The sequence below is a fragment of the Parasteatoda tepidariorum genome, chromosome 4, assembly GCF_043381705.1.
Source record: "Parasteatoda tepidariorum isolate YZ-2023 chromosome 4, CAS_Ptep_4.0, whole genome shotgun sequence".
NCBI classification, from domain to species: domain Eukaryota; kingdom Metazoa; phylum Arthropoda; class Arachnida; order Araneae; family Theridiidae; genus Parasteatoda; species Parasteatoda tepidariorum.
Window position 1 is genome coordinate 81,957,987 of NC_092207.1, and position 14,395 is coordinate 81,972,381.

A 14,395-nucleotide genomic window follows, 5' to 3' on the forward strand; every position below is an offset into this window, starting at 1 on the left:
CCATATGTTCGAATTCCAGCATTGGCTGAATGATACAAATCCCGCTACCCGTTGGCACCGACCAAAAACCTGACGTAAAATATCATCAGTGGTAGGCATATCATGGGTTAGAATCCCCTTGCCATCGGGCTAACTGAGGGAAGTTTTCGTGGTTTTCCTCTCCATGCAACACAAATGCGAGTTAGTTTCATCAAAAAGTCCTCCACGAAGGCTAATTTGTCTCAATGCTTTTGATCTAGGAGTCCATTTGTCTTCCAGGTTGAGTTCAAAATTACAAGGCTAAGGAGTATCACCGTTAACTCAGATTTAGTTCGGCTATCCAACGCCGGTTATAAAATGATGAAATTGAAGCTTCAAATTTTTTAAAGTAATTCCAGTCTATTCTAAAACCAATGGTGGTACATCATACCATCATGAACTATTGGCAATATTTTGACAGAAATATTATGAATTTATAATATTGACAATATTGTAAATTAGGCGACAGCAACATATGTTTAATAAAAAATCCAATAATAAATTAAGAGTTTGAAAGAACATTTCGCACACCCGATTGCTGCTAAGTTTATAAAAAAAGAATTTTATCAACGCAGCACAATTCGCATAATCTCTTTCTTAAGTGCCCTCTTCTGCCGTACATATTTTAAATATCATTTGTACTCTTGTCTTCGTCATTACGACATGTGCCATTTTGGAATAGAAAAAAAAAAATTCTTAAAAAGGCAGGAAGAACTTCTTAAGTAGTGAGTGGGAGCTTTATCAAATGAGCAACTTAGACCGAACACGGGACGGAAAAATAAATTAAAAAAATGAAAGAAGTTCGCTTAGTCTTAATGATGTCTTCATCTCAAAACAACCACTTCTGGAATACATCACGGGCAGGCGACAGCTAAATGATGGAGTTCCATTTTTTCCCCGGTTATTTACTTATTTCGAAAGTAAATCAAAGGCATTCGTGTCTTTGTGTACATTTTTCCCCCTACCTACAAGGTGTCTGGGGTGTCACTAGCCGATCGAGCAATAAATTAATTGTGTATGTGTCGTAGGCTAATTTTAATTTATCTTTTAAAAAGCATTCAAGAGCCGACGCATATTTTAGTTTATGACGATCAATGTTTTTGTGATTCTTAATCCAACCCAGAAAACAAAGGAACTCTCGTATCAAGCTTTGGGACAAACTAGCCTTAGTGAAAAACTTTTGGTGGAACTAACACTAATTAACATTATATAGAGAGAAAACCACGAAAACCTCCCACAGTTCACACGACAGTAAGTTTATTCTCACCCTGAATCCGTTCTGATAATATTTTCAGCAGGGAGTAAAATTCGAATCAATTAGCCTCGCTGGAATTCGAGCTTAAGCCACCTCTCGTAAGCTAATTGAAAAGTCTGGTGCTTTGTACAGCGCCAAGTTTATTAATGAAAAAAACCTCAGTGTTTTTCAATCTGTACCGAAGTTGCCAGGTAAACAAAACAAAAATGTATCACGGTAATAACAAAATACATAAACAAATAATAAATCTAAGTAAAAGATGTAGACTAGAAAGAATTATATTTTAACAAATTCGATGTGCGATACATTGTATTTAATTAACTACACGTTAATGAACATACGAACTTAAGTAGAGAAACTTTTACCAAGACTGTAACATGTCATCTTGTTAAGAAACGATCAGCTGGAGCTGAGGTCATAGGTCACGTGTGCGTGTATCAGTGATCGTATTCTTCTTGACTTGCAAGTACCCAATTCAATTAGCCTCGTGCATTACGCTTAGACGACAGCTGTTTGCAAATAGTATGTCATGTTGTAAGTGATTATTCAATTCACATACGACTTACACAAATAAAAAAGAAAGGAAATAATTTTTTAAAAAATATTTTTTTCGTTTCATTTCTCAGCAGTAATAAATTGTTCTAATTTTAGCAATTTTTCGCAGCAAATATGACGCCAATTGCTGCTTATCCACAAAAAAAAGCTTCTATCCAAGTAATTACCTTTATTTTTCATTCGGATATTTCAGTAAGAAGTATGCTAAAATTAGCTTTTAAATTTTACTCGCCTGTCAACTGGTATAAAAATAGCTTTTACGTTTAAAAACCGACTTTAAATGTTATGTGTTATCATTACTGAAAAAATATTAGAGTGATATAATCTCGTTCTTGTGATATGAGGGGAAAGTACGAGAAAAAACGGATAAATTGTACGGAAAAACTATGTACAGTACGCAAATAAAATGAAAAAAAAATGGAACACCCGAATAACTTATGATAGGAAGCAAAATTTGAACAAAATCGGTCGAATAATTCATTAGGAACTACGATTTAACACTTTTTTTTTTATCTTTTACGAAATTTAATTACTCAACAACTTTCACGTCTAGCAAGTCTTGAAAATGGGAGCCTATTTTTGAGCGCTTGAAACATATCGACTGTTATTTCCCATTTGAATATTTTTGAAGCGAATGAAGTTTTTAATCAAGTTATAACTTTTAGACAGTTTCCGTTTAAATTTCATATTTAGTCATGTAAAATTATATATTTTAAAATAATGTAAAAATGTGTAAAGTTCACAAATCTTTCGACTCTACTTAAATTGTGCAATAAATAAAAATTATACTAAAATAATTATTTTAATTGAATTATCTCCGTACAACGATTATATAATTGCGTACTGACTAAACTATTGGGACAATATTTACCGGATACTACCCTTCTAATTTCAAGCGATAAGAATCCAAATCCGTCAAAAGAAAAAGGTGTGTTTATTCAGAGAAAGTATGTTTTTGTGCTTTATTTAGTAACTTAAAATATTTTCTGTGCAAACTAATTAGTGTTAGACCATCAAAACGTAACATTAAGAACATATGTTACAAAGCGTTGATCAAAAGATATCAAAGTGTTAAGTTTTTTATTTAGCTCACTGTACCAAAATGTCGTTTTTTTTTCCATCTCATTTAAAAAGTCCAGGCTTTGAAAAAATAAGCTGCGACTTCTAAACTGCCGTTTACCCATAAATAACATTGGGGAACAATTGTTTTTTTTTTTTTTTTTTTTTTTTTTTTTGCATTTACATAAATATTTGATTTTGTCTAAATTCAGTGTGGGAATTTCAAGATTAAAATTAATTTTGCTCTAAAGCTACAATTCTTTTATTGACATTTTTAGTTTATTTTTTGTCGAAATTAAAAAGTTCAAAAACGTTATATATTTCAAGGGGTCGCATAATTGTTTCGACAAACTTCGAGGGGAGTTAGGGCGCATCGTCGGGACAAAAACTGAAGAGAAAAACCGTGCCCGGAAATGACATACGCGACTAGGGGCGCATTCCTTATTATGACGTGTTCAGAAGCACAGGAAGAAGCAATTCATAATAGGGAAGCACCCCTAACGGCTTACGACGACTTTTCCGATATGGGTTTCTATGCAATTTTAATCCTCTAATAATGAGCCTAAAATCCCCTAGAAGTTTGTAGCAACATTTATGCGATACCTTGCTTTTTTTATAATCTTTTTGTACATTTCGACAAAAAAAATTGACTAAAAATGCGGTTAAAAAAAACTGTGGCTGATATTGATTACAGATTTGAAATCAACAAGACAAAAGTATCTCAGATCTGTCAAAAAAAAAAAAAAAAAAAAAAAAAAAAAAAAAAAAAAAAAAAAAAAAAACCTTAGAACAAAAAAATTTGCCCTGTGTTATCGACCAAGATAATTTTCTCAAAACTGCAAGCAGTAAAACATTCACATTTTTAAGGCAACATTTTTTGGATGGTACTTTTAAATTAAAAACAAAGAAACATATATATAAAAAAAATGTTTATTATTAATAACATAAAAGTTTTACAGCATCTAATTTTACACGATCTAACAAAAAATGAATTAGGAAGACTCCGCAAGCTTGCTATGATGCTGCCCATAAAATATCAAACGGCGCTATTTTACGTAAATGTAGCCAAATAAGGAATAACACTCAAAACATGGATAACTTTATTTTTTTTAAGCCAATAAATCCAGAATTTTAAGACAGTCTTTGTAAAAGCTAATAAAAAATTGTAATCCATACGATACATTATGTTGAAAGATACGTTATATTGAAACATTGATTCTAATATCCGGATAAACATGACGGAGAAATGTATCTTTTTAATCTTTCAGAAAATATCATTTACTAAGAGTCAATATGCAAGATTATATCTGATTGAATAAGCCCTTAAAAGGCGGGGAGAGAATGCCGACACAACACAAAATGAACCGCGAAATAAGTTTAATTCTAATAGTGTACGATAAAAGAAATAATAAAGCCGACTTGTCTATAAAATACGTCTTTGTGATGGAGAGGTTAAAAGTCAATCTTTAAAAGAAATGCTTTGTGCCACCTTGTTTACACCATTTAAGTCAACAACTATGTGAGATAGCTTAACAAGTTAACTGTGAGAAAATCAACTAAATCGTTGCATATCAGACATCTAAAAATACATCTCCCAGATTTTATGCAGTGATAAAAAATTTAAGTAGACTTTCTCAATTATTAATTGAATGCATACATAAAATATAGATTAGCTAACAAATTTTAATAGCAGCGAACAACCCCAAAAGAGATCAAAAAAATTTTTAAAAAATATTCAATGCGATAGCTATCAAAAAAAAAATTAACAATGCAAAGACGTATACAACTAAAAGATTTTAAAAAAATAATGCACTGAGGAAATAATCAATAATTTACTATTAACCAATAATAAACTATTGAGTTCTCTACAGTATCAGGGGTCTGTCCAGACATTTTGGGAAAGGTCCTGTTTTTGTAAAATTGTTAAAAAATTACTCGTAATTTGTGAATATAAAATAAACGTTAAGTCACATTCTTTCAACCAGGATCTTGCTTTTATGAATGTGCAAAAAGGGTCCTGTTATGGCAAAAATTGCTAAAAGCTTTTTCAAGAAGTTTTTAAATTTTAAACAAATACAAGATTCTGCTCAACAATTGCTGCTACTAAATTAGAGATGCAAAATACAATTATTTGGTATTTAGCCTATACTGCTCAACGTAAATTATTCATTTCGGTCGAATAATGGAAACAAAATCACTCACATTTTTATTAATTTCAATTGACATATTTTAAATAACACAACTTAGTTACATATCAACTTTTAATGTGTTACGCGTTAAGTAAACTTAAACAATTCTTAAATTTATAATATTTTATTTAAAAAATTGCTAGAAATTAATTTTATTGACATAATATTCTATTAATTAATTTTATGAATGAATATAAATTGATCAAATTGAATGAATATAAATTGATCAATTTAAAAAAAAAATTTATCATTTAATATCAATAAGAATGTGCACATGATGTTTGTAAAAGTAGAAATACTTTCTTACATTTGGAATTTAAACTTCGGGAAACTTTGAAACTTTTCGAACCGTCTTTCTTCCCCAACCCCCCGGGAAGGGTTTATTCAATTAACAAAACAATAATGAAGATAAACAAATTTGTGAAGGGTTCGATTAAAAGATAAATTATTTCGTGATGGGTCCGTTTTTATGGAAAGATATTTTACGAAGGACCCAAATTTCATCTAAACAGAGCCCTGTCTATAGTATATATGTATAATATACAGGAACGTGTAATGCCCGTCGCGAAATTTTTTTTAGTATGTATTATTATTAAAAAGAAGAAAATAACTTTTCAAAGAAGGCTTTTTTTTCGAATTCCCGAGAAGAAGAAAAAAAAAAAAGATTAGTTGTTACTCGTTTTCCTACAAGATTTACCTACGCAAACGAGATTTAAAAATACATTCACATGATTTTGTAACAGATTCTCCTATGCAATTTCAAAATCAAACATCAAGATTCGTTTTCAGTCGATTTTAAAAATCAAACGTCGAAATTCGTATTCAGCCTATTTTAAAATCAAGCATCGATATTCGTATTCATGCGATTCTAAGGTTTCATACCAAACTTATCCCTTTGGCATGAATCAATATAGAGTTTTATAAAAATTAATCAATACACAGTTTTATAAAATTAAATAATTAATTTTTAATTAATTAATTTTATAAAAATAATAATTAATTAATAATAATTTTTTAAAAAAAATCTGTGATTTTTCGAACTAATTTCACCAAAATGAGGTGGCGACTGAAGGGTTGAAACTAGTTACAAGAGTTAATCGATTGCTTGCAGGAAGTTTTTGAATTGAGACTTTGTGTTCGTAGAAAGTTCTTTATTTTATCTGAATCTGCCCTACAGTAAAATAATCTAGTACGGAGCTTATTAAACAATGGTTCGCTAACTCGTCGGGGACAGTCGAACCTAACTATGGGGGGGGGGTCCACAGCTAACTTGAGAAAAAATTAATATTTCCCAATGAGAATTTTCAAACCTCGTTTTCAATCTAAGCTGTCATATACATTTAAGAACGAAAATATTTTAATGCTGAGCCTGACATACATCGCCAGATTTATCAAAAATTAAATACATTTCAAAATACAACCAGCTAAACCAACCTTCATATTCATGCAACAGAATCGATGTCCAAATCAAATTCAATTTCCATGCTGGAATAAACTGAATCAAATTGAATAATTATTAATTCCATTCGTTTTGTTGCATTTCGACTCATTCAATTTGATTTTTGTATTCCGGAATTTGTAAATGAAGTTGAGATTAAGTCAGCGTTTATTTTCATATTGATATGAGTTTTAATTTATTAAACAAGAAAGAATAGGCTAAAAGAGAAAAAAATAAGAAATGCACGAAGGAAATAAACAACAACGCAAGTTTAATTTATCTTGCTTGTTACATTGTACGCCTTCAGGGTTTTAGGACATACAATCAAATCCATGGTAAATTATTGAATCAGTAAATCGGACTTAGGACTTCCATAATTCTGGGTTCCATTATACTAAAAGCGGATCCCTATTTAAAACATAAATTCCTTAATCCAATTTATTAATACTCGCATTCATTATTATTCCATTTAGTGATTAACAAAACAAAGGATTTCAAACCAAAAGAAGAAGTTCGGTTATAATTTTGCCAACAATAATCCGTCGGTACGTCTTTTTTTTATTATTTATTTGTGGGTCCATGATCCCTGCGCATGCGTGATAGCATTTTTTTTTTTTTTGCGTTCCCTCTACGATTTTTGGAGTATTTCACGTGTTATAGCGTGTAAGAGGAATCACTGGCATCGTTTAAATGCCTTTTATAAATAATATTTAATAATTAATATTTTAAAATTAATAAAAAGAAGTTTTGAAAACAGATCGATTCTTTGATAAGGATGAGCAATTTAACTCACAGGAATTAAAAAAATAAAAATAAAAGTACCTTTAAAGATAAATTCAATGACATGGATAATTCTAATAACCAAGTGTCAAAGATAAAATAGCAGATAAAGATAATAATAAAAAATAAAAAAAGATAAGCTGCAGACGCAAAAATTCCGAACTGCAGGCCTTTGCAACTAAGTAGGGGAAAGATTTTACTGAAAAATAAAAAATGTCTTAATTTAGAGCTATTCCGAAATCGATTACTGATTTTTGAAATTCCAACATTTTTCTAATTATTATGATAACGACATTAACAAACAGAAATTTTACGTTATCATCTAGATCTAAGTTTCAATTACAATTCATGAATTCTTTCTAGCGCTTAAAACAAATAAGCATTCTCAAAAAGAAACAAAAATCCATCACCAAAAGTTTGAAATACANACTTTGCGCTATCTAAAAAAAAAAAAAAAAAAAACATGATTGAGATTTAAAAAGAAAAACCTTTTTTAATATAAAAATAAATAGGAAAATATAAAAATTAAAAAAAAAACATACAGTATGATTTTTAAACAAATAAAATGAAGTTTTAGGAAGAAAAAAAAATTTAAAAAATTATAAAAGTTTGATTATTTTTGGCATTTAAGAAAAAATGTATAACTCTTTGTAGTATATAAAGAATTTCTTACTTAAAAATTATTTCTACTTACAGTGCATAAAGGGATTTAAAATTATGGATTTTGATTTTTCTTTCCGAAGTTTCTTATTTTGAAATAGCTGGCTTTTCGTACATTGGCATCTTATCCAGAAATTTGTACTGAGGCATTAAAATACCTTGACAACAGCTGATACTATCCACTTCACATTTATGTACAGGGTGTTGCATAAAGACCACCCTTAAAATGTATTTTTAGAACACTCCTCAAAAGTTAAAACAAAGAATACACACACTGGGGATCACAAATTAACATTTGAAAAATGATAAAACATAAACTTAATAGACATCTGCAAATCACAATACAAGATAGCAAATGTAATGAAGAACAAAACAGATTTGATTATGGATTGAAATTTGAAACACAGAATGGTTAAAGGAACTAGCACTAGAAGGTATAAAAACACTTTCAAATTTCAATATCCAATTACACCTGTTTTGCTGTTTATTACATTATCCTTCCTCTACTGTAATTTTTCTCAGAATTAAATATTGTTTTCGTATTTTTCTCGCTTAAATATTGATTTTTAACCCCCCATGTACAGACTTTTTTGTTTTCAATATTGGTAAAGATTTAAAAAATACATATTAAGAACAGTTATAGTTCCACAATTATAAAATTAATATCTAAAATAATATTTGAACTTGCAAACCTTGAATGTGAATCGGTGTATAACTGCCTGCTAATGTACAGCATATGTATTTCTAAACAAATGGGCTGTATGATGGCGGCAGGTTAAAATGCCTTAAGTATAGATCAATGAAAATTAATAATAAATTTTATAATTTTTTACAGAATTATCTAACGTTACTTTCATAAAAAATATTCGAGTCATACAGTTCAAATGGTATTAAAAGACTGTTTGATTCAAATAAACTTATACTTATATATACTTATGGCGTCCAAAAGAGTAATAAATGAACTTCTTTATGCGAAGCAACAAATAGCTGTGCATAACATACACATACAACATATGTATAAATATTCAGATAAAATTCTAGTAAATATAAATGATTGTAAAACTTTTCATACTTAAAATAAGATTAAATATTTATAAAATTTTATTTAGAAATTAATTTGAAGGCTAATTAAAAATAATGCAAAGATAAATCCGGCAAATTGGTTTTGCATTTCAAAACACCCGAGGTATGGAATAAAATTTTCAAATAATCTATAATCAATAGTAATATGAATTGTACATTTAATTCAATAACATTATTTATTTTTCAGTTTTAAAAATTAAAAAATCTTAGTATATTTTTTAATTTGCTTTATGTTTCAGACACTACCATTTATTTTACAATATTTGATTCTTAAATATAAATTTTTTTTTTTAATTAGGAATTCCAATACGCTTGTAATATACTTTAAAATTTAAATAAAATGTCTTTAATAGTGTAGTGTGATTTGAGACTAATTATGGAACATTAGAACATTAACATGACACAATATGTAATGGAAATTACATTGTTATTAGATTGAAAACAAGTTTTAGATAAATAAAATGAAACATAACAGTAATACAACAGTAAAGTTTTAATTCTAATTTCGAAGCTGAAATTTTCATTTTTTTTAAAAATTATATTTAAATTGAAAATTTTTATTTAAATAAATTAAAATATTTTTAAAAACTAAAAGCATATTCTGCAAAAATAATAAAATAAAAAACATTACCCTGATTTGAAAAAGTTACTAAGCTCAATAATTAAAAATTAAATAGCTAAAAGAATGAAAAGTACAGAAATAATTCAGTTTCTAATAAAAGCTACATAATATGTAAAAATAAAAAATTTAAAGTATGTTTATAAAAATGTGGTTTACTATTTCTAATTTCATTATTGCAATAAACAATTTTCAGTTAAAAATGCTTAAAGTAGGTTCTTTAAATCATTCTCAAATAAATACGTTAAAAAACTGTCGCATCCATAATATTTTCAGTTTCACCTTTTTTAAAGAAAATTAGAAAAGAGAATTTTAATCACTTTTCTATCAAAATTCAGCATTATGTTAAAAAACTAATATAATTATCACTCCAAAACAAATGATACATACAACATTAAGGTATTCCTAACAATTTAATTACATGTCAATATCAAGAAAATAAAAATTTCAATAAAAACCGAATTGAAAATAGATTTGTTAATTTTCTTTTGAAATTAATTATAATTTTTGAAAAACTCAGAATACGATGAAATCAATAACAGAAATTAAGCGTTATAATTCGTATAATTTGTAATGTTTCTTTAAAGGGTTTGTAACAATCTAATTCCATAAAAACATTAGGAATGTATTTTATTTATTTTGGCTTTTAAAAAAAGTAACAAAGAGGAAAATCATCATTACAATTATTTTCTCTCGGTGTATTTCCTTCTACAAGAGGAAAATTTCCTATAAACACTAGAGAAAAAAGTAACAATTCAATTCTAAGGTTAAAATTCTGTTTAAGGTTAACTACAATAAGTCTTTTTTAAGTAAACGAACATAGTATTGTTATTAGAAAACTGCAATTGAGAGTTTTCTAAATATAATCAAAAGCACATGGCTGTCAAAATCGATGGCAACAAATAAACAAAAACTGACTCACCTTCATTTAAATCGGCCACAGCAAATACTTCTAAATACACACAACACAGTACAGTTTGTACACTTAAACACCACCGCAATCGCCTTGACACGGCCCGCGGGTCAATCATGTTTGCAAAATTAAAAGGCTTTTCTCATCTATCGGAGGCAGTCATCAAAGAAGCCGGCATATCGTTGTTTCATGCGGCATTTTTATGAATGAATCAAACTTCAGAAACGACTCATTCAAATGAAAACGATTTTATAAATGCACAAGCTCAAAACAATGATGCACAATCTTTAAAAAACAAAGAATCACGTGCACAAAACTCTCGGATGTTATTTGCAATTTTGTATCAATCGACTACAATCAGCTTTTACTCGCGGTTACATTAGTAGTCCACATATAAAACTACGTTCACCTTCCATCGGATCGTTTGAGAACAGCAGACGCTTCGATGTGATATCGAAAGCAATCTTTGCGACTGCGCTGCAGCAATCGACTCAGTCGATTAGGAAGAACCGCCATCTGTTGTTACTTGGCGGCTCTTTTTTCCTCTCTCGTAGTAGAAAACTAATGTAAATTAGCGGAAATGCCAGAGTTAGCGAACGAGTCATCTTTTTATTGTTAAGAGAATTATTATGATACTCTGTAAAGAATTATTTGCTCATAAGCATGAGCAAGAAAATATTAACTTTCACTGCTTCAATAAAATCTTTCATAAAAATTCGAAATAAAGAATAGTATATAAACGTAAAATAACAGTTTCTCTTTCTCATAAAAATTAAAAATAAAAGAATGGGCAAATTACTATTATTATAATTTGAAACGAACTATTTAATCATCATGAGCTAGAAAATTATATATATTTTTTTATCTCTTTTATTCAGCTTTTATAAAATATCAAAATTCACTACGTTGTAAATAATAAAGAATTAGTCGTAATTCAAATTTATGGTTATTAACAATTATGCAAAATAACAGTTACCCCAATTTGATAAATAATGCGAATGATAGATTGGTCGTATAATTATGATACTTTGTAAAGAATTATTCGCTCATAATCAAAAGAAAATAAGAACTCTTTATTGCTGTTTTTCTCCCCTTTTTGATTCAAACTTCTATAAAACTTCGGAATTCATTACATAATGAATAATGTATAAGTGTATAATTTTAACGTAAAATAATGTAGTTTCTTTCTGTCGTGAAAAGTAGTAAAAATAATATTCTAATCCCCTTTTTGATTCAAACTTCGATAAAACTTCGGAATTCATTACATAATAAATAATTCATTACATAAGTGTATAATTTTAACGTAAAATAATATAGTTTCTTTCTGTCGTGAAAAGTAGTAAAAATAATATTCTGGCCTAATTATTATGACATTTTGTGTTGTAAAAAATATTCCATTTATCTTTAAAATTATGTCACCTATAGATTTTGTATTTCTTTTGTTGCAGCTTTGATTCTATCTAATATCAAAATTCATTGCAATAAAAATGAAATAGAATTAATCGTATTTCAAATTGATGGCAACTAGTTTTCCCATTTTGTAACTTATTTTTCCTAATAATGACAATAATAAGTCGGTCGAATTTATTAAAAATAATAAATCGGCCGGATTATGGATTTGTTCTAGCTTTAAATTTCACTGCTTCAGTAGAATACCATCGCACATAATTCTTACTTTTTAGTTGCAGTTTTTATAGAAGTTCGAAATTCATTATACATACACTTTTCTTTTTAATTATTATCGTTTTCTGCCCTTGACTGTAGCTTTACGTTATTACATTAAGAAAAACGCGTTTTTAGTAGTACATCTCATCAAAATAAAGATTAACTACCTTTAGTATCATTTATCATGATTTAGTTTCTGGAAGTCAAGTCATGATGGTCAAAGTTTTTCCGATACTTATCCCTTTCAAGGAGCCGTCAAAAACTTCTTTTCGCAGAATCTATGTTAAAACTGCACAAGTATTGACGCAGTTTAAATAGATGCGAAATGTACTAAAGTAATACTTTGTACCAAAACTAGTATATTTGGGTACCTATTAAAACTGACACATTTGTATAATACCCAGTAGTGCCTGTTACCAAAATTAGTAAAGCATGAATGGCATCGATAATTGTCGTGCGATTAATTACATTTTTCCAAAACGAATTTGTATGATTTATGCATTAATTTTGATTTTTAGAACATAGCTTAGTTTTTTTTAATCTTTTTTTATTTATTTGAATTAGAATTTATTGAACCGTGATGGCTCAGGGGATAGAGCATTCGCCTCCCAATGAGGTAAACCTGGTTTGAATTTCAGCGTTGGCTAGAAGATACGAATTTCGCTCCCGGCTCGCACTGGCCACAGTGCTACTGTAAAATATCCTCTGTGGTAGACGGATCTTGGATTAGAATCCTCTTGGCGTCGAGCTAACTGTGGGAGGTTTTCATGGTTTGCATCTCCATGTAACGCAAATGTGGATTAGATTCATCAAAAAATCTTCCACGAAGGCTAATTGGTTTCCTTGCATGATCAAAGAGTTCCCTAGTCTTTTGGGTTGAGTTCAAAATTACAAGGGTGCGGAATTGAATATTGATAGTTGTAAATTCTGAATTGGGTCGGCTGTTAAACGCCGGTTATAAAATAAAATTAGAATTCATTACTAAAATTAATTAAGTGCCATTGATATCATTGGCATCAATAACAGCATAGCGAATTTTTCAGTTTCTCTTATGAACTTATAATTCTTATGGATAGTCCACACTGTCGCTTAAACATTTCTCCTCACCCAAAGAGCCTCTATGTTTCTGTCATATTTTTATTTGCATTTCTTAATTTAATTCTGTTATTAATCAAATTTAACTATAAAGGGAGAAAAGAAAAATCTGCATTATTAACACATTATTATTATTATTATTTATCTGCATTATTATTATTATTATTTTAGTTTAAAAGGAGTAATGCCATGTAAATGTGTATTCTATTAAGCATTGAAATGAATTTAAGTACAGTAAAACTAGCGAGAAATTAAAATATTTCAAATAAATCATAATTAACTAGCACACGCATCCTATTAATTAAGATCAATTAAGAAGAATTTCAAGGAATTAAAAAACAATAAAAAACCAAACGGTTACAAATAACTTCATAAATTCAATTAAAAATAATAAAAGAAAACGATTAGCACATCATTTTAACTGATGTTAAGCTTTCTGACGTATCGTGGCACAAAAACTGTTCGGGTTAGTGTCGCCATTTTGCCACTAAAAAAAACGCGTCTCCTTTTTATATGCTCTTCTTCGGCGAATTGGTTCAATTTCTCTATTAATTTTGCTTCTAGGAGTAACGAATAACGACGAATTGGTACTAATTAATTTTATAGTTCTTCAATAATTTCGCTTCCCAGTACATAATTTAGTTCGGTTACTGTCGATTTTAAATTATTTAGTTTAAAAGCAAAACTGTGAACAAGATAAACACGTAATTTCAGATTAGTGTAGACATACCACTTTGGCGAGGTAATCGGCTTACGCTGCCACGTTCATGCTATTCATTGAGTTTATTAAACGTAACGGATAAAAATTTATTAAATATTATAGAGCGTACAATAAATAATTTTTTTATTATTTTTTATTAATGAGAGATATAAGCTAGCAAATATCACGGATCATCACGTTTAAATATTTAGGTGGGAAAAACAGAATCATCTGCAACTTTATTTTTATCTTTGACTAGTTTTAAATAATGAGAAACGTTCTCTCTCTATCGATATAAAGGAAATAACTGAACGATTTTTAAGGGTCGGGAGCAGAAATCGTATATTAATTACGAAATAATTGTTT

The 14,395-nt window shown here is 28.9% G+C and overlaps 1 protein-coding gene across 1 annotated transcript in view; it reads right to left on the reverse strand.

Moving 5' to 3' along the window:
- Positions 1 to 11,095, reverse strand: part of LOC107456337 (tyrosine-protein kinase transmembrane receptor Ror2) — a 216,814-nt gene extending 205,719 nt beyond the window's left edge. The window contains exon 1 of the mRNA XM_043039181.2: positions 10,579 to 11,095. Coding sequence (XP_042895115.1) covers positions 10,579 to 10,687 — 109 coding nt within the window. The 5' untranslated portion in view covers positions 10,688 to 11,095. The remainder of the gene's footprint in view (positions 1 to 10,578) is intronic.
- Between the last annotated feature and the right edge of the window lie 3,300 nt (positions 11,096 to 14,395).